The sequence below is a fragment of the Pteronotus mesoamericanus genome, unplaced genomic scaffold (assembly GCF_021234165.1).
Source record: "Pteronotus mesoamericanus isolate MK-2021 breed Mesoamerican mustached bat unplaced genomic scaffold, CSHL_Meso_final scaffold_31, whole genome shotgun sequence".
NCBI classification, from domain to species: Eukaryota; Metazoa; Chordata; class Mammalia; order Chiroptera; family Mormoopidae; genus Pteronotus; species Pteronotus mesoamericanus.
In genome coordinates, this window is record NW_026555312.1 from 27,054,641 (window position 1) to 27,075,290 (window position 20,650).

Below are 20,650 nucleotides of genomic sequence, written 5' to 3' on the forward strand. Positions count from 1 at the left end.
TGCTTGCACACCAGGCAGAGTTGAAGAGTTAGGGCAGAGAACTTACAGCTCTACAAAACCTAAAATACTAACTTTTTGGACTTTTACAGAAAAAGTGAGGGGACCCCTGCTCCAAACAGGAACACTATCCTCTTTGACTTGTAAATATTGTCATAAATATAAACTTACAAAGTACATGGATAATAAAACCCTAGTTTTGTTTTGTTTTGTTTTTTTCTGTTGGCCCTCCTCACAAGGTTTTATCCTAAAAGCAAAAAAACACGGAGTCTTTTGCTACCAAAACTTGAAAACTGCCTTGTTACAGCGTCATCTCAGGGAGATGAGACTTTCAATTAGCAAGATGAAATGAATTCTGTAGGTAAGCCCTGTGAAAGTCAGCCTTCAAATCTTCAAGAACTGAAAGTAACTGTCAGGTTGCTAGTATTGGGGGCAATTTTTTTTAACTTAAAATTACCCTACTAACATTTGTTTTTTGTGACAAAATATAATGAATGCAGCCCTTCAATGATTTGCTTAGGCATGGTTTACAAATATGTGGCTATTTTTAAAAACATTTCATATGTACACTGATTTCTTGACACAGTTGGTAGGATAGTGTTCCTTTCTGCCACATTTTAAAAATCACAATTTTTAGACTTTCTGAAAGAAAATTAAGCAACACTCCAGCACCCATCATTCGTTGCCCCTAGTTGGGCTACTAAGAGTCCTGACGTTTATGGGCCTCCACAGCACTGGGGCAGAAACTGAGGCGATACCTCCTGCAAAGCTCACCTGCCCGGGACAGAAGCCGAATTCCTTGATGCCCCCAGAATCAAAGGCATTCACCAATTCTCTTTATGTCTTTGAAGGGTATTCCCCGAGTCCCTCCGGTGGCTGATGGCTACCCAGCAGTTTGAGTCTGCAAAGAAGCTGATCCTGCACTTCACACAGAAGAACTGCATGAGCCCCGAGAGTGACATCAAGGGTGTGATGCCCGGTGAGTACAGCCCAGTGGATGGTCGGCCCTGGGGGTGCTGCCGCCGGTCCCAGACCGAGTCACAGAACAGCTCCCTGGTGCCAAGGGTGGTTTGGTCTTACCAAGCAGCTGCCCTAGCCAGCTGTTTAATTTCCTGTGAGAGTTGATCTGCTGCCAGGCTGGGAACATGAGTGAATTGAAATCCTCTCTACTCTCCAGGTTTGGGATCTTTCCCAACTAAGTCTGACCCACTGTGGGGTCCCATGCAGCCTGTCCAAACCCAGGAGTGAGACGTGAGCCCAGTATGCACCTGGTCATCAAGGGTATATTTGGGAGGGGTACAAAAGCTGGAGTCTGGCACACAGCCCTGCCTGCCCGCCTGCCTGCCCACCTGCCTGCCCGTCGGGTTTAAGTGCTGGCAGAAGGCTGGCTGGGGGTGCAGCTGGCCTTCACTACCTCTGTTTCCCAAATACGACCTTCAGGGAGCCATCATTGTCTGTATCTGTCATGACCCATTTGTGGGGCAGCTGATATGGGTCCAGGTCCGTGGAATTCGTGTGCACTAGGAACATACCACAGCGTAGATCAGGCTTTCACACTGTGGCTTCACAGTAGCTGAGGAGGTTGTTAAAATGCAGACTCCTGGGCCCTCCCTGGCACCCTGAGGTTCTGACCCAGTAAGTTTGGAATACGCCCTAAGAACTTGCAATTTTAGTAAAACTAGCAGAGATTCTGATGTCCGAGGTGCACAGACCTCCTTTTGAAAGCCCCCGGTAGACAAGACCCAAGCTCCAACCCATTGCCCCAACCTGAACACCTGGTATCAACAGCACTGTTGTTACAAAGTTCCCAGGAAAATAATCTACAGGTCCTTGTCCAGAGAGACATGCACATTTCCCACCATGATCCAAAATTCTATCCCACTGATATTTACTAAATGTCCACCATGTCCTATTTCCTGTTCTAAAGCAGAGGAAAGAACAGGAAGAGACTTGCTTCCATGGAGCTTGCAGGCAAGTGGGGAAAGGCAGACGATGAACAATTACTGTGTGATACATCAGGAAGGATGAATGCTGTAAGAAAATTCCACAGAGTGGAGGGATACAGGGTGACAGTGGAGGGATACAGGGTGACAGTGAGTGACCTCAGTCAGAGGGGTGGGGAACCCATCGCCAAGGTGACAGAGGGGCAGACACCTGAATGAAATTGGAGAAAGTGCCCATTCCCGATGGGAAAGGAGCACGAATCAGGGAAGCTGGAGCGTACTGGCCGGGAAGGGCTTCCAGACTCGCCTCTCCTGTGCTTCCAGACAGGCCATTCACAGCCTCCCGATTCAGGAGTTCTGGGTTCAGCGTTGGTAGAAATTCCCCAGACGCTGCTGCTGCTCAGCCAGGATGACATCCCTGCCTTGGCCTGTGCCCATGATCTGAGACAGGGACAGCAAGGCTGGACCACCTCCACTTCACAGGCAAGAGTTCAGGAAGCCTAGAGCCCGTGCTTTACTGGAATAAAGAAGGACATGAACCAGGTCTGCTTTACCTGAAGAGCACTGAGTGTTAGTGCTTTGCAGAGAGCATCTGTGGTCCCTTTTTATCCAGTGGCAATGATCCCATATAGGACATTTATATAGTTCTTGTATGCCAGTCATTTTTCTAAAAGACTTGCAGATATTAATGCATCTAATATTTCACCATAAATGTTTGACATGTATTAACTTATATTTCTTCCCAACTTGAGTGTTCTGAGGGAGGTACTATAATTATCTGCAGTTGCAGGTGAGGAAGCTGAGGCACAGAGAGGTTTATTTTTTTTTAACAATAAAAAGTTTTATTTTTCATAGTTGTTTCAATTTATAAATCATGTTTATTCTATTACAGTTATCTCTGTTTTTCCCCCTTTACCCCTCCTCCACCCATCCCGCCCCCAACCTCAACCCCCACAGTCAATTTCCACTCTTGTCCATGTCCACGGGTCATTCATACACGTTCTTTATCTAGTCCCTTCTCCTTCTTTCCTCCATTGCCCTCCTTTCCCATCCCCTCTGGTCACTTTCAGTCTGCTCCATGTTTCCGTGCCTGTGGTTTATTTTGTTCATTAGTTTATTTTGTTCAACAGAGTTCACTTATATGTGAGGTCATATGGTATTTGTCTATCACCAACTGGCTTATTTCACTTAGCTTAATATTCTCCAGTTCATCCATGTTGTCGCAAAAAGTAGGAATTCCATCTCTCTGTCTCTCTCCTTCTTTCTTTTTCTTTCTTTCTTAAATGAAGATTGATTTTATTTATTTTTTAAGTGTCAAAGTTAATTATAAAATATTAAAAAACTTAAAACCATTATAAAGTCTCAGCAATGAAACCAACATGACACCAGCACAGAAATAATCAAGTAGATCAATGAAATATAATGAGCATTCTAGAGACAAACATATATATCTCTTACAGTGTAATATACGATTAAATTGGTATTTCAAGTCAATGGGTAAAATAAGGCTTATTCAGCAAATAAGGTGCATGGACCACTATTACTTGAAATAAAACAAATATACAGCTCTATTTCACACATTATACAAGAAATATTCAGCTGAGTTAAAAATCAATATGTAGAATCTAAGGAGTTCTAGGAGAAAATACAAAATTATATATTTCTTACCCTGAAGTAAAATACTCAAACCCAGAAGCTATAAAGTAAAATATTGACAATATGACTATGCTAGACATTTAAGACTGTACAGTAATATACATATAAAAAAGGTTAAAGGGCAAGTAATAGAATAGGAAAGTATTTGCAACACATCTAAAAAAGGGTTAATGGTTTTTTTAGGGAAAAAATTCTACAAATATTTCATCAAAAAATGGATAAAGAATACCAAAAAGTCATGTAAGGCTTTTTAAAAATAATAGAAATAGGCAATAAATATACAAAAACAGGTTTAGTTTCAACAAATATTAAAGGAATAATTAAAATAATATCATTGTCACAATCAGATTAATACGTATTAAAAATATTGGTAATATCAAGTATTGGCAACTGTGAAAGGAACTGGGTATTCAAGACTCTTTTTCTTCATTATCTTAAAGCAGTCCCTTTAGCATATTTCGCAGTGCTGGTTTGGTGGAGTTGTATACTTTTAGTTTCTTCTGTCTGGGAAACTCTTTTATTTCGCCTTCCATTTTGAGAGCCTTGCTAGGTAGAGCAGCCTTGGTTGCAGACATTTGCTTTTCATGACTTGGAATATTTCTTGCCATTCCCTTCTGGCTTGTAGTGTTTCTGTTAAAAAGTCAGATGCTAGTCGTATCAGGGCTCCCTTTTATGTTAATATTTCTTTCTCCCTTGCTTGCTTTAGGATGCTCTGTTTGTCTTTGATACTTGCCATTTTAATGAGGATGTGTCTTGGAGTGGGCTTCTTTGGGTTCCTCTTGAATGGGACCCTCTGTGCTTCCTGGACTTGTGTGACTTTTTCTCTCCTCAAGTTAGGGAAGTTTTCCATCATTACTTTTTCAAACAGGTCCTCTATCCCTTCCTCATCCTGTTCTCCTTCTCGTAACCCTATTATATGGATATTATTACATTTCAGGTTGTTCTGCATTTCCCTAATATGCCTTTTCATTCTTTTTGAGTCCTTTTTCATTTTCTTGCTCTTTCTGGGAGCTTCTTTCAATCTTATCCTCCAGCTCACTGATTTGGTCTTCAGCTTCATCTAGCCTGTTTTTTATTCTTTCTACTGTGTTCTTCAACTCAGAAATTGTATTCGTTTCCTCTTGTCTCTTATTGATAGTTTCTATGTCCTTTTTCATGCTGATATAGTTTGCAGTAAGTTCCTCATAGTTTCCCTGTAGTTTTTTTGTAATTCTGAGTTCACTGGGCTCATTTGAACCACTGTTTGGAATTCAATATCTGATAGTTTACTTGCCTCTATTTCATTTAGTTCTCTTTCTGGAGATTCCTCCTTTCCCTTCGAGTGGGTGGTATTTCTTTGTCTTCCCATTATTTGTGAGACTCTTCTCTTTTGCCTCTGCTTCTTAAGTTCATCTGTCTTGATTTCCTGACTTTGTGGTGTGAACTTCTATTGTTGGAGACCGCTGTTTTTACTTTCTGGATCTACCTCTGATGATGTCAGATGTTGACCTTGTCTGACCTTAGGCAGTCTGTTTGAGACTTCCAGCAATCTACTCTTTGTGGCTGTCTCCTTCAGCTGTTAATCTAGTCACTCTGCACTCAGCAGGCTGCCTTACACAGCTCAAGGTGGGGCGGATTCCTTCCTGGGGGCAAGATTAGTGGGTCCTCTCTCACTGCAGCCCTATGGGGGAGGAGTCAGTACTGTGACCCCATTGGCTACTCTCTCCATTCTTTCCCCAAAGCCTCCATCCCCAGTCTCTTCTCCAGTGTCTCCAGACCTCTCTGCTCCCCCTATAGCCAGAGATCTTCTGTCTGTGGCTGCCACTCTGCACTCATCAGGCGGCTTAGACAGCACAGGGTGGAATCCCACCTGGGGGTGGGGCTGTTGGGTCCTCTGATGTTGGTGCCACTCAGGGGGAGTGGTCTCTGCCTGAGCAAGATGGCTGCTGCTGCATGGGGGATGAGTCAACACCGAGATCTGGCTGGCTACTCTCTCAGTTCTCTCCCCAAAACCTCCTTCCCCAGTCTCTCCTCAGGTGTATCTGGCCCACTCTGCTCCTGCCTTTGCCGGAGACCAGGGTAAGTGGCTGCAAATAAAAATTTTGCGTTGGCCCTTTAAAAGGCTCTTTGCATCTCCAGCTGCTTGTCTCTCTGGGAGAGAGCAACCCTGCTGCTTTTTGCAGTTGACTATTTTCTGTGTACTTTTTGGGCCCTGGTGCTGTAGGCTAAAGATCCCCGCTTTTGGTTTAGACCCTGCCCTTCTCAGAGGGATCCAACTGGCCATGTCAATATCCTTCTGGGGCTGCTGCCCGTGGGCACCCCGCTCACCCGCCTTCTCACTTTCTCACCTTCTCGAGTCTGTACCACACTCCTTACCAGTTAGATTGCGCTAAAGGCAATTCTTCTGTCTCCAAGGTTACAAGGCTTCTCTCTCATTATTGTTCAGTTGTTTGTTCCAGGTTATTTCTCCACAATTTAGTTTTTATTCTAGGTTGTTCCTGGAAGGAGGTCAGTGTGACTTCCACTCACTCCTCCGCCATCTTGATCTCCATTGATTGACTCTTGTATGTGCCCTGACCAGATCAAACTGCAGCCTTGGTATATCAGGCTGATGCTCTAACCAGCTGAGCTACCTGGCCAGGGCCTGCCCTCTACTTCTTGGCCCTCCACCCTGAATCCTACTCCTCCCACAAGGCCAGTGCAAACGCCCTCTCCCTTCCCACACTCTCCCTGCCATTCACTCCACGCCTGCCTGAATTACCCTGTCCCCTTCCGTACTCTCAGAGTCCTCTGGGACCACCTCCCCTAGCTGTCATCGCCCTCTCTAGACATCCTATCTAGGCACTTCTTAAGTGTCTGGACAGAGGTCACAGGTCTAGTAAGTAGTTGAGCTAAGATTTGAACCCAAGAAGTACAGCAGAAGCGGCTTCCTTGTGCTGCTTCTGAGAGATGAAGGCAAGCTCTGAGATTTGAATCAGCTTTTCACCTTTTGGGCCATATTTGCTGATTTAGGAGGTTAATGGTCTTAAGTCTTTCAGTGTAATTTGTTTCTGGCATTTCCTTAATTAAATCACATGCTCCACTTCTTTCGGGTTAAAATATTGTCTGGAAAAAGCTTGTTTTCTCAATCCAAATTATACTCATTCATTTCCCTCCTATTTTTGAAAGTCGTAGTAAATCTTTTCCCCCTTTCTTTGCTTATGAGTTTTGCTGGCATATATTTTTAGGCTGGTGCCCCAGCAGGAGGCTGGGGGGGAGGGAGCTGGCATGTGTGACAGCACCCCCACTCAGGAGGGGTGCCCTCTTCCTGGGGGCACCCCATTTTCTGCCTCTAAATCCCATTCACTCCCAACCATCAGACACACTGATGATTGTAGCGTGGCAGAAGCTGGCCCAGGGCTTGAGGGATGATAGGTATCTGTTTTACCTGAGTCAGCTACTTTCAACTTGCTTAGGCTGGACTTGTTTTTCTGCTTGGAATCTCCTTCCCATCACCTCACCTAATCCATCTACAAACACCTTAGTGTCCTACTTTGCCTCTTACCTATCCTGACTCCCTCCTCACTGCCACTCTTCCCTTCACATCACTACCTGCTCAAACATTCTCCAGGGGCTTCCCAGGGCCCCTAGACTAGAATCCCCACAACTACATCCCCATGTCCTTCAGCCGCTCTGAGACCCTGTCTTACCTCTGCCTGCCTCTCACAGATGCCCTGGCCTTCGCTGGGCTCTCAGAAAGAACCAGGTGCCTCCCGTCTGTAGTGCTTTCTCATTCTACTTCCCTGCCCTCAGCCTTGCTCTCGTTTGGCCAGCTCCTTGGAAACCAGGTTAGCTGGGCTCCCCAGGCCCAGGCCAGCTCTCCAGTGGTGCTCTATCACAGCTGCTGGCCCTGGACCCCGTTGCCAGATTCCAGCTGTGACCAATGGTTTACGTGGCTCCTTAGGGCCTGTCACCCCGTGTCCGCAGAGCCTGGTTCCACTGCTTTCTGGCACTAGCAGAAAACCTGACTTCTAGCAGGCATTCCATGATCATCTGTCAAAAAGTGAAATGTGGTCTCCTGTGGTCAGGAAGGGGTGGGGCAGTTTCTCATGGGAGTCAGCGGCAGTCGCTGCATATGTTGCCTCTAGGCAGATGAGTGCCTCAGGTGTGGCTGTTGGTGCATGAGTGTAGGGGAGCTCCTGCCCATGTCCGTGAACCCTAACCTTGGATTCAGACTAGAGGAACACCTCAAGTTCCAAAATTTCCCATGCCCCTTCTTCTTTTTAAAAAATCTTCAGTTTATCGTTGAACGTGGCAGACTTTCTTGGTGGAATTAGCAGCTGAATTACTGTAGATATTTGAATGTGCTTCAGAGTATCATTCTCACAGTATCATTCGTACAATTGTTAGTGTCACATGATGTGTCCAAGTACTGACAGCTGCCCTTGTATCATAATTCCCGAGATTCTGAGCACTGACTGCAGGAGCAGCGTTTGCAGGTTTCAAATGTGGCCACATATACTGCAGCCCACTGCACAGAGAAATCTTGGAATAAGGGCTCAACCTGGTGCTCCTAGTAAGAGCGACCCTAGCAGTCATTGGGCAGTGACCCCGCAAGGCATGCGGTGCAGCACTTTATGTGCATTTGATCCTCATCCGAGCCTTAGGAGATCAATCATCAGGTCATCCCTGCTGTACATGTGAGGAAATGGGCCCAGAGAGGCCAAGTGTAAGGAGCACTGCTTCCCCACGCCCCATATTCCCTCCACGTGGAAGGAGCCCAGAGGAGGGAGAGTAAACTCACTCCCCTCTTTTTCTCCTTGAGATTGAGCCACATGCAGGGAGCAGGTCTTGTATCCCCACACATCAGGCCTTCTCTGGGCAGCGCACTGGTGAAGCCAGCCTGGCCCAGACATGCCAGGATGGGCAGGGGAGTGTGCACAATGCAGGCGCCCCAACCTCGGGCCCTTGCCAGTGACAGAGCATGGATTTTGTCGTCACCTGCCTCACTCTGTCTTGCCCATCTGTTTGGAACCTGCGGTGAGAAGAGGGGCCATGTATCAGGCCACCTCAGGGTGCCCAGCAATAGGTAACCTATTCAAAGTCACACCACTGGCAAGTGAAGAAACTATAGTTGACCTTAGCATCCTGCATCTAACCACTGTAGCATGCAACTCCATCTCCTTCCCCGTGCAGGAGGCTTCGCCAGCTGCAGCCACGTGCATTGAGAGGGCATTACAGAGGTCAGGAGTTCGCTTGCAGGGAACTTGGATAACTTTTGGAGAGTGGGCTGTCTGAGGTGATTTTATGATAACATCCCTGTAGACACTCTCAACTGTTACTTGTATCTGAAGCAAACCTCTTCAGTCGGCCGAGTGCCACCATTTCTAAATCCAAACCTGAGGAGTGAGGACCACGTGGCAGAGAGACAGCAGGCACTTCTATTTCTGAACAGGGGCTCACCGGGGGTCTCAGAGCCACTTCCTAGGAGCTTTTAGTGCATTTTGTGATAACTCTTGTGGGGGTGGCTGCTGCTGCTGCTGCTGCTGCTGCTGCTGCTCCTGCTCCTCCTGCTCCTCCCCCTGCTCCTCCTCTTTCTCTTTTTCTTATCCCTCTCATTCTCTTCTTCCATCTTTTTGTACCCTCTTCCTGAACCCCCTTCTCTTTCAGTCTTCTCGTGTTTTTCATTTCTATAACTGATGTTTTTCCAGTTTTACCAGGAATGTGTTAACAGTGTACCCAAGTAGAAAAGCAAAGCCAGTTTATGTGGCACCCCCATCCAAGTGAATGCAGGTTACCCTCGATATGTTTCCCCTGCTTCTCTGAGGCTGGCTTTGATACCACTGTCTTCACCCTCTGCTGTCCTCAGGAAGCAGAGTTCGGCCTCACCCCTGGATCTCAAAACCACAGAGAGGTCATGACACTTCCACTAGGTCTGCAGGGGACATTTTCCCTTCTACAGTTGGTGTAGAGAAGTTGTGACAGACTGGGTCAGCGGGAGGACTGAGGTCCATGCAGGACTTTGCTGCTTCTTTCGTTTGGTTCTCATTATAGTACTCTGAGGTGGGGGCATTGTCCCACCTAAGAGATGAGAAACTGAGGCACAGAGCAACTATGTAACTTTCCCAGGGAACCTCAACAAGAATTCTGAAAGCTGGGACTCACCTGGGACTGTCAGACCCCTTGCTACACTCCAGGTCAGGGAAGGGACCCCACCCAGCCAGACCAGTGCCCTCCGGTTGTTTGTGACAGGGATTAGCTGAAATGCAAAGGCAGGGGGTGGAAAGGCTTGCAGAATGGAGAGTAGGAAGTGCCTGGCTGCTTAAGTAGGAGGCTTGGGTGGAAGATTTCTAACTTGGCTCTACTTGTTTTTCTGTTTTGAAATGTTTCTAATGGCTCTAAATCAAGAGGGTTGAAGAGCTTTGGCGGGGGAGCAGGGAAAGAAATTTCTTTAACAGTTGTTTCCTTGGTGCTTAGAGCCTGGTCAACTCTCAGTGCCCCTTTTTCCTCCTGTTATTATTTCCACATGCACGGTTTTAGAATTTCCCTGATATTTCTGCCTGAGAGCCGGAGAGATGGAAAGACCTCTTTCCATTACCTGTTCAGCTACCTTTCAGGGGTCTCAGAAGTCATCTAATGTTTCCTATAACTCAGCTGTTAGATTATCATCCCAGAACAGACCTAGTGCTGAGGAAGTTTTATGTTGATAGGCTGGTGACATGTCTAACAGAAACAAAATATCAATAGCCTCAGACAGGTTAATTTAATTCCATTTAGAATAATGCACTTACCTCTGTAGACTGCAGTCAATTTTTAGACTTGGGACTCTAGAGTTTAATGCTAGTTTAAAAAAAAAAAAGAAAGAAAAAAGAACCTCTGTTCACAATTGCATTTGCTACAGCTTCTTTAGCAACATCTATTTTATTTATAATAATGTGTTAGAAGTTAAGTTTGGGCCACATTAAAAAAAAAACAAAATCTTTAAACATATTAATATGCTAATGGACATTTAAGTTTTCTTCTTGTAAGATTTCCATGGTGAGCAAGTGTAAGTATTAGAGTTGATTGCTGTTAACTTTTCCAAAAGTGAAGATATTTGGATCATTGGATCCAACATATTAACCGTAACATTCCTAATTAATATTTCCAATGCTCTTTAAAAGTTGTTTAGACTTTTAACCATGGGGAAAATATATTTGTAAATCAAATTAGTCTGTTTTTACAAAGGGGAACATAAACGTCAGGAAGACCTCAGGAGAGGGTCTGTGGACAGAGACCAAAATGCCAGCCATCTGGCTTGTGCACAGACCTCAATCTTTGAACCTAAATATGGGAAGGAAGAAAGTTCTGGAAATTCAAGGGGCATGGTATCCCTCAGACCTAGAGAAGGTTTTTCCTTCTTTCTGTGCCTCAGCTGGTGACACAGATCCAAGAAAAAAAATTTTTTTAATAAAAATTCCTAAATTCGTATAATTATACAACGTATTTTCCTTCAAACTGTAACTGATGATGCTTCTGGCCCTCCTGCCATTGGATGTCAGGGAAAAGCTAGAAAAGGAGAGAAGTAAGGTGGGGGCAGGTGGCAGGGGGTAGGGATATGGAGGGAGGACTGTTCAGAGACCCCCTGAGGGAGCTACTCGGGGTCCCTCTGAGGCAGTACTGGTTCCTCTGAGCTCTAGAGGCCTCCTCAGTAAATGGGGGACCTTCATAGCCCTACTGCTTTTTAAAAAACAGTAAATTAATTTTGGAGTAACTTTAGGTTTACAGGAAAGTTACAAATATAGTACAGAATTTTTGAATACCCCTGACTCAGTCTCCCCTCTTGTTAACATCTAATATTATTACCATGGCACTTGTCACAACTGAGAAGCTGCCACTGGTGCAGTGCTGTTCACCAGTCTCCAGCCTTTATCTGAATGTCACCATTCTCCCCATTAATAACCTCTTCCTTCTCCAGGATCCTATCTAGGAGGGCATTTAGTCATCCCATTCCCCCAGGCCCCTCTGGTCTGTGACAGTTGCTCAGTCTTTCCTTGTTTTCATGGCTTTAACAGTCTTAAAGAGCACTGGCCACCCACCAGATTGGTTAAGTCTTCTATTTCTCTTTTCACTCCTGAGTAGGGAGTTATTCCCCAAGGACACACCTGGCTAGGAGAGCAGGAAAGGGGCCTGGGAGGCTGGATGTGTGGCAGTCCAAACACTGCCTGTTTTGATCTTCCCTGTGAAACTGCCCAGTCAGCCCCAGGACTTCAGCAAACTCATTGACCCTGTTAATGCGTCACTGCAGAACCATCAGTCTGTTCAGAGTGAGGCTCAAGCTTTCAGAGCTAGTGAGCCTCACGAGAAACTGTCTCACAACTTTGTAGCTGGTTACATCACTTTCAGCCAAAACATCACCGGTCCTGTCCAGCTGCCAAGACTTTTGACTGTTAACTAAAGAATACACATATATGGATGTAGGTGTAATCACATATAAGCATACAAGTTCCTTCATTTATTCTCTTTCGAAGATATATGTACTTGAGGGGCAGTTTCAGAAGGGGCAGCTACAGCCATCGTGTGTCCTGCCCTCAGAGTTAAGGAGTATATCAGCATGTGCTTCTCCCAGTCTCTGAGCAGTGGGTGAGGAGGCAGATCAGACTCTGAGGAAACCACTGTTTTCATATGCCCGGTTAGTGCTCAGTAACCTAGAACACCATCACTTGGTCCTGTACTCGGCCAGAGTGGAATGAGCCTGTGCTGACCATTCCTTTGTGTCCTGCCTGGTTCCCGGGGAGGCTCTGCGGTGGGGAGGTACTGTGTACTGACAGCATGCCCTGGCTCCCTTCAGCGCCAGGGGGAAGTTTGAGCGGCAAAGTTAGTGTCTGAACACATTTTCTACAATGACAGCCAGACTCTGTCCCCTAGCCTGAAGGGGGAAAAAATCCAAACCAGAAGCATTCTCCCCTTCTCCTGATGCCTGAACTTGGGGGACAGGGCTGTCTTGGAGCTCCCTGTGCAGGGTCTTGCTGAGAGGTCACAGGCTCTCTCTCTCTGCAGAGCTGGAGAAGGAGCTCTCCAGGAGGCCCAAGAAGGTCTGCATCGTGAAAATGGTGGGGACCCGGAACCTGTGGAAGAACATCGTGGTCCTGTGTGTGAACTCGTGAGTCACCAGGGGGACACATCTGAGGCCGAGGTCAGGGAGGGGCCGGAAAAGAGGCAGGGCTTCCCTCCTCCCTAGCTGGACTTTGAATTATGGCCAAGCTGGGCCCTCTGGCCTGCCCAGGGCTCCACCTTTGCTAAGGGACGCTAGTTAAGTCTGATAAGCCTGTCAGGGCTTCCTAACCAGCGCCCTGAAGGGTTACACATGCTGGGAGACATGGAGCCCACCCCCAGCCTCAGGGCAGCTAGGGCTCCAGCCAGCTACCCCCAGCCCAGCAGGCCAGGCACCTTACCCTGCGTGCTCCACACGCATGTGTGTCCTTCGTGCTATCAGAGAGTAGGTTCACATCCATGGAAATCCTGTCTTACCATTTGCGTTCTGGTGCATGTACCTCCTTCATGGGCACAGTGGGGAGGGAACTCCAGGTTGGGATTTTCAGGCACTGGCACAGGGAAGGGGATTCGAGACTAGTGAGGCCCTGGCTCTCCCCAGCCCGGGCTGCTCAGTGGTCTTGTTCCTACCTGGAGCCAGCAGCTGCAGCCCTGTGCTCATCAGAGACCCGGACTCTCAGCAACCGTGGGCTGTGGTCAGCCAGCCTGAACCTCCCAGTAGGGACCCCAGAGACATTCTTAAGAGGCATGTCATTCCCATCTAGCCCTGCTGCCATGACTTTGAACCTGGCATCCCCTGGTCACTCACATAGTGTCCTGACAGCCCCTGTCCCAGTCTCAGTGTGTGCCTAGGTCTTTCCTGTTGACTCAAAGCTCAGTAACCCTGACGACACAAGGTGGGCCCTCCTCGGTCAGGATCAGAAGTCATCTGGGGGGATTAACTCTCCTTCAGGGCAAGTGGTAATGTAGGCAAGTGGGGAGTAAGCTCTCACTTGGGATTAGGGGTCTTGGAGTGGAGAAGCATTTGCACTCTTTGTGAAACATCTCAGGATTGCTGTCAGGTAAGAGAGAAGCCTGTGGTCCTGTCTGGTCCTACCTCTCCCCACAGCTATTTCTATCAAAGCAGCTCCATTTAATCAGTTCTCAGTATCTGGGTTCCTGATTAAACTTGGGCGTGTATACAAAAGGTCCTACTGCCAAAGCAATGGTAGAGCTCTGACCTAACTTACACCCTGCCCTGCAGATGAGCAGACCAAGGCCCAGGCAAGGGGATGACCAGCCATGGTCACCAGTTGGTCAGGGCCCAAGGCCTCAGGCCTCAGCCTCCTGGCCCAGAGTCGGCCCCAGGCATGGCCACCACGCCATTGTCTAATCTCAGGCAGACACTGGCCAGACCATAGGACCATTAAGAGTCGAATGACTTCTCCAAGTTGTAGTTTGGAAAAAAACACAAAGTTTGACAAAGACTAGATGACAAGTTTCCATTTTAGTGGGTCTTGTTACTCTGGGGAAGAGTATAGCTCTCTGGCTTCATTCTCTTAAAGTTACCTTTTGTCATCAGAGGACTTCATTTCCACCAAAACAAAAAGGTGGAAGCTTTCCCTGACACCTCTGTAAGCCAGGAAGAAGAAGCAGGCATCTCCAGGATCCCAGGAGACTCACTGAATGTCATCAATGGCTAGATTATGAAAGGAAAGCACAGGGGAGCTGGGTCCTCTGCTGGGGATTTCCCAAGTGGAAATGCATGCATTTGGCAAAGGGCAGCTTCCTCCTGCAGGGGGTGGGGGCCTGTTGCAGTTGGCCTTTATGCATCCTCAAGGCTCGATGAAAGCACACAGAGGTGGTTGGAGGAGAAGGGAAGTTTGGGCTCTGGGATGGATACTGAGCGCTGACTTAACAAATGGGCTCTCCCAGCATGCAAGCATTTCACACATGGCCATGTCCAAAAGGGCCCTTGAGAGCCCTGGGGACAGCCCAGGTGGTATGCGCCATCACCGCTGCACCTCCCCGGGTGTGCACCAATGTGTACTCATCCTGTGTCCCAGAGTGGACTGCAGCAGATGAGACACATGTTCCCAGCAGGTTTCTATGATCCTGTGTGGCAGTAAAGAGGCTTGACCTCCAACAATGGAGGGAAAGAGTGGTAAATTAAGAATTGAAACAAACTCTCCAAGGCTGCTTGGCCTGACTTTCGACTAGTTTCTTCTGGGTGCCTTTGACAAGCAGTGGAAGAAAAGGGTCAAACAGATAGTTCTCCGCATGGATTCCCAAGATTCCAGAACCCTTAAGTGCTGAAGGAGGAGGCAAAGACACAGATAGGCAGTGTGTGTTTGAACTTGTCACTTGCCAGCTGCCGAACCTCCCTCAGCCTGTTTGCCCATCTGTGAAGTGGGTCTGACGGTAGCTTTTCCAATACCAACATGGATTAAATGAGTTGACATGTGAGGGACACATTGTTTTCCATGTTGGGTTCCCCTGAAAGTTGCTGTCACACCTTTCTGCCAAAGTGATGGCAGCCCAGTGAGGGTCACTTCTCTGCAGCCTTCTATCTGCATGTCACTCTACTGTATTTCCATTGATGGTAATAGCACGCTTCTGAGCACATATGGAATTGCTTATACATCCCTGGTTATTGGGCACAGTGACCTCCCAGGGCATGGCACGGTCCCTTATCTCTTCATGCCACACACGGCCCTCTTGATGTGTCTTCCCGCAGGCTGACAGGGTATGGGATCCACCACTGCTTTGCAAGGAGCATGATGGGCCACGAGGTGAAGGTGCCACTCCTCGAGAACTTCTATGCTGACTACTACACCATGGCCAGCATTGCCCTGGCGTCCTGCCTGGCCATGTGCGTGGTGGTCAGGTTCCTGGGGCGCAGGGGCGGGCTGCTGCTCTTCATGATCCTCACTGCCCTGGCCTCGCTGCTGCAGCTCGGGCTCCTCAACCGTGAGTGGGGCTGGGAAGTGGGACCAACTCTGCAGCAGGACCCAGAGGTGGAGTCCCGGGAGAGGGGTGTATAACAAAGGGTGTTTGAAAGGGCTGGATGAGACTGAGAACAGTTGTCAGTGACCTGATATTCCAGAATCAACAGCTTGAGGAGATGGTTTGGGAAGGACAGGCAAACACTGGCTCTAATTGAAATGTGCCTAGTGACTGCCTTTCGCCCCCTTCCCCACGCAACCTGGGGCTCCAGCTCAGAGCCTTCCTGAGTGCACTGCTGTGGACATGGCTTTAGTAACAGCCAGACTTGCTCTTTGTGATGTATCACATGACAAAGAAGAACCAAGGACTTGTTTCTTTCCTGTGAAATTAAGGGAGAAATTCATTTTGACATTCTTGCACTTGGACACTGCTTTTCAGTAGACATTCCCAGGTTCATCAGCTTGTTTTGGGGCCAGAGAATCTCTCAGAAAATGTTTAAAATAATGTAAAGAAAAGCTAGGGAATCCATGCAGCCCCTCCAACTATAAATAGGCACTCTCAGAACAGCTCCTGGTGAACATACACCCACCTCCCTGCCCAGAAGAAGACGCAGGCACCTCTCTGACCTGCCCATAGTGACACCTGAATGAGCAGGACAGCTGAGCCCTCCTCACCCAGGCAGGGTCCTCCTGGGGAAAGCTCTGGGACACTGTGGGGACATAGGGGCCACTGATTATTCCCTCCTTCACAAGAAGAGCTAACCCAAGCCGGGGGATTGGGCTCAGAGACCATCCAGTTACACCACAGACCACAGATCACAGCTTCTAGGTTTGCATCATGTGGCCGAGGCACAAGAGTCAGCATCCAGAACAGAAGGAAGAGAGAGAAAAAAACTCACAACTTCTTCAGCCTTGTTGTACAAACTGGAATATAGATTAGCTGGTTTCAACCTCAGGAGCCATTTTTCTAATGGGCAAGTTCTCATGCGTCCTGCATCCCCCTCCTGAGACTGGCCTTTGTTTCAGCTGTGAATGACAAGGAAATGGATAAGTAGTGTCTGTCTCCTGACCATCCTGTCCCCGCTGGGGGCTACCCAAGCTACCGTTCCAGGGAGCCTTTGTGAGTGGATGTGCAGGGGAGTGGCAGCCCCTGGGAGTGTCACAATGCTCTTTGTCCTCAAGCAGAAAGGCCACAGGAACTTTGTGCAAAGGACAAGTACTGAGGATCAGAGCTCAGAGCATAAGAAATGCCACCTGCCGGGTCTGGCCCCACAGCACTACCACTACCTTGAGCCCAGGCCAGCAGTGAATAACTTTATACATGATGAAATTAACCCTTTGGCTTGAGATAGGGAGGTGTGCTAGAGTCCCTGTTCTGAAGAACTACATTTTATCCCCAGGATCTGAGGCCTGCCCTTCCAAACAAAGAGTTTTATTCAGTCGGGTGTTAATTCCAGTGCCCTGGGACTATCCCTACAGGTCTCCTCTGTCTCTCTAACACGCAGGGCCCAGTTCTGGAGGGGAATTCACTGAGAGACCAGTCACATGGAAACATAGCGGTCACTTCATGCCTAATATGCTTTCTTTCTCCCTCTTTTTCCCGCTTGCTTTATCCTCGGCCGGGTGGGTGCCATCATCTCCACTGCTCAGTGATTGGAAAATACAGCCAGCATCCAGACTCAGGTAAGCCCCACATGCTTTTGCTGTGTGTGTCATCATTTTTGTATTGCATCCAAATGGACGTTTTCATAAAGACTCACAGACCTATGGTTTCCCTCTCCTCTGTTTCTCCTCCTCCCTTACCCTCCAAGAGTTGCAGCTGAAGTTGGCCGTAGGTTGGACACTATAAGCATACATCTGTGTTCTCTACTCCCTCTTGCCTCTAAAAAAAGCAGCTCATTCTCCCGTTTGTGCCCAGCTTGCACGCATGCCCTCGCCTTTTCGCCTAGCACCAGCAGCCAGCACAGGCCCTCAGCTGCCACCCATGCAGTATGTCTTAGGGACAGTGCCTGGACAAGATCAGAAAGCTTGAGAGTGCTGGAGGCCTGGCTGACCGTGCTGCCAGGGGAGGCTGCTGTCCCCCTTGTGAATCGCGCAATCTGACTGCTCTCCACCGTGGCAGAGCCACTCCTGTGCACCTCAGTGATGCTGGTCACACGTGCCTGGCCTGACCGGAGCCCATGCTACTAGGGCCCTCCACAGGGACAGCCCTGAGGTCCCCGTGCAGCCTTGCAGGGAACTGAGCTGTGTTAGGTGTATGACCCCCAACAGCATGCTATTGCTCTGCGCTAGATGCCACCTTGGCGTGAGGTCAAACTCTGGTGCCATTTGCAAGATGTTTGGGTTGTTTAAGACCTTTCCCTCCAGGTCCATAAATTTTTCTGTTTGGGTTATTTGAGTTTTTGTTCTTTTGAATCAAGCCTGAGATGCCCTGTCCCATGTATCTGACTGGGCAAACCTGAAGCCTGAATAACCAGGGCTCTCTGGAATACAGATACTTTCTCTGGAGCCACCATGGAATGCTGGGACGTAATGGATACTGCTCTAGCACCAAAGAGACCACCAGCCTTCCTTCCTGCCAGGCTGGCTTTTTGCCTAAGGAATTCTGGTGGAGTTCACATCTGCTCCAGCATTCAAGACCCACGGGGGCTTACAGAGATGCAGGCAAAGTCTACTGCCAGGAGGGCCTGACCTTCTACCCCTGGAGGTGATCCTCCATTTACAGAGGGACCTGAGCACCTGGTCTGTACCTCAAATTGGGGAGAGGAGAAGAGGGAAGACCCTTCATGTGTTCCCAGGCCTCCCTCCTCCCCTCTCCCCCTGCTCTCTCTGCTCTGGCCTCGCTAGCTTCCTTCTCCCTCCCCTCTGCTCCTCCTCACCATCCCCTTCTGATTGTCCTTCAGGTATGAGTGACAGTGTCAAGGACAAATTCTCCATCGCATTTTCCATCGTGGGCATGTTTGCCTCCCATGCAGTGGGAAGCCTCAGTGTGTTCTTCTGTGCAGAGATCACCCCGACAGTAATAAGGTGCGTAATGGGAGATGCCCCACGGGGCATGCTCTGAGGACAGAGGGCACACCGCCTATTTAGCAAGACTACTGGTGAATTAATCAACGTCAGATTTGTCCTGCCCTAGCCTCTGGACAAGGGTGATGTGTGGGCTGAGCATGTGAGCTTCAAAATGTGGTGCTCCACCCTGACCCCAAGGCAAGTGAGAATCAGGTGAGAACTTGACCCTGGTTCTGTCCAGGCAGTAGTTGGAGGAATGGGGAGCAGGGAACTTTTCAGGATACAGGAAACAGATTAATGACTGGAAACAGAAAATCAATAGATAACTTATACAGTTACTTCAACTGAAATCAAATGCTGTCAACTCTCCTGAGAGACCTCAATTTAAAAAAATCTACTTCAGAATAAAAATGTGAAGTGGAAAAGGTCTTTCTTTTTTTACTGGCCTGAGAAGGTGATGTCCCTAGCCCAAACAAAAGCCTCATAGATTTATTTATTTAACCAATATTTATCGCAAACCAACCAATACTCCAGGCAGTAGGCCAGTGAGCAGGAAAAAGATACAGCTCTGACAGGTTTGTGGTTATTTCATAATTTCCTAAGAAGTGATGTTAACTGCGCTTATCTCATTTTGTTTTCCTTCACGAAGCGAGGTTTGATCCTTCCTGGTGCTATCCCTGGATGGTGGTACAGGGGAGCAGGGAGAACACTACACACCATTTGATGTTACTAAGATTATAGCTTAATAAAAGGGTTTACCTTTATTTAAAACACTTAACTGCAGAATGGCACATTTTCCTGATAATTACTGTGTATGACTTATGGAAGAGCTCATCTTGATTTTCTTTGAATTTTGTATGGGAATATCATTAGCATTTCTAACACATGCTTTTAAAAATGTAAATTGTGAATATGGGCAATTATTCAGCTGCGAGATAAAAACCCAGAAGCCAGCATGACCTTTTCCAGCCTTACTTTCCCACGTGGGAAAACAAGTAGAGGCCAATGCAGTTCAAGGTAGGGTTTGTGCAAACTAATGGTTTCAGCCCCGGGGGCTGGGAAGGGCTCTGAGAGGAGGCAGGTAGGTACATGGACTCTTCTTCCCACATCCCCAGTAGTCATGCTGACAATAAAATTTTCACATGACCTCACTTTAATTCGTTTTCTTGGATTTTTACAATACAGTCCAGGCCTAAAGGCTGCTTGTTATCTGTGGGATAAAATGCCAAGAAATTGTATTATTAAGAAAAAAGCAATTAGGGGCAGACTTGTAGCTGGAGAGCAGGATGACAGCTAAGGCTGGGGGTTGGGGTTTGGGCGTGGAGGGATTGAGCAAAAAGGAAAAAGGACTCAGGGACATGGACAACAGTATGGTGATTTGCGGCAGGGAGGGGGTCCAAGGGAACCGGTAATGGAGAGAAATACAATAAAGATTAAATTAAAAATAATAATAAAATCTTTTTTAAAAAAAGCAATTAAATGCCAAATAATTTATCTTTCTGCCCCTCTGCCTAAACAAGGCAGAGAGCCCAGCCTGAAGCTTCTTTCTCGTTTGTGGTGCTGGAGGCTGCAAAGGCCTCAGGCAGACAGCAGCTCCTTCTGTCTTTTCTTTACCTAAACTTCCTTCCATTTCAAAAGATTCCAGCAATGGGAATTTTTTCAGTAGAGCAGAAGTCAGGATTAGATTCTGGCTTTCTCCCAGGCCCCCAGCCTTTGTGTGATTATGGATATTTCCCTGGGGATGGCCACCCCTTCACTCTGTTAATGGGTAGATCTCATCATTCACTGCCGAGATTTTGCTTAAGAAGCTAAACTCAAGGAAACCGCAGTATACTTTTCCTCTGTGATGCAAACCTGGAAAGATGATTTGGAGATAGAATTTAAACAAATATGTTGTCAGATTCAGCTTGCCAAGATGAAGAACTGGAAAAATATTGGTCCCTTGGTGATGTTTTTGCACTTACAGAAAATGAAAGAGAATTCAGTCCAAAGGGGGTCTGGGCTCCTGGCCAGGATGGAGGAATTTCTGGTGGTACTGATGACCCGCTTTTGGCACCCTTTCCTTCCGAAGGCAGTCCCTTCTTACCTACACACTCAGGGATAGTTCTCACAAAGCCCCTGGGACCTTAG

The 20,650-nt window shown here is 47.6% G+C and overlaps 1 protein-coding gene across 2 annotated transcripts in view; it reads left to right on the top strand.

Moving 5' to 3' along the window:
* The window catches only part of SLC22A23 (solute carrier family 22 member 23), a 176,315-nt gene that overhangs the window by 142,110 nt on the left and 13,555 nt on the right, over window positions 1-20,650 (top strand). The window contains exons 5-9 of one of the 2 annotated variants that reach the window (XM_054591959.1): window positions 849-976; window positions 12,594-12,696; window positions 15,304-15,536; window positions 17,162-17,194; window positions 18,415-18,538. In XM_054591959.1, coding sequence (XP_054447934.1) covers window positions 849-976; window positions 12,594-12,696; window positions 15,304-15,536; window positions 17,162-17,194; window positions 18,415-18,538 — 621 coding nt within the window. Of the gene's footprint in view, window positions 1-848; window positions 977-12,593; window positions 12,697-15,303; window positions 15,537-17,161; window positions 17,195-17,322; window positions 17,916-18,414; window positions 18,539-20,650 lie in introns of those variants that run through there. The other variant, XM_054591960.1, reaches the window with a different exon arrangement.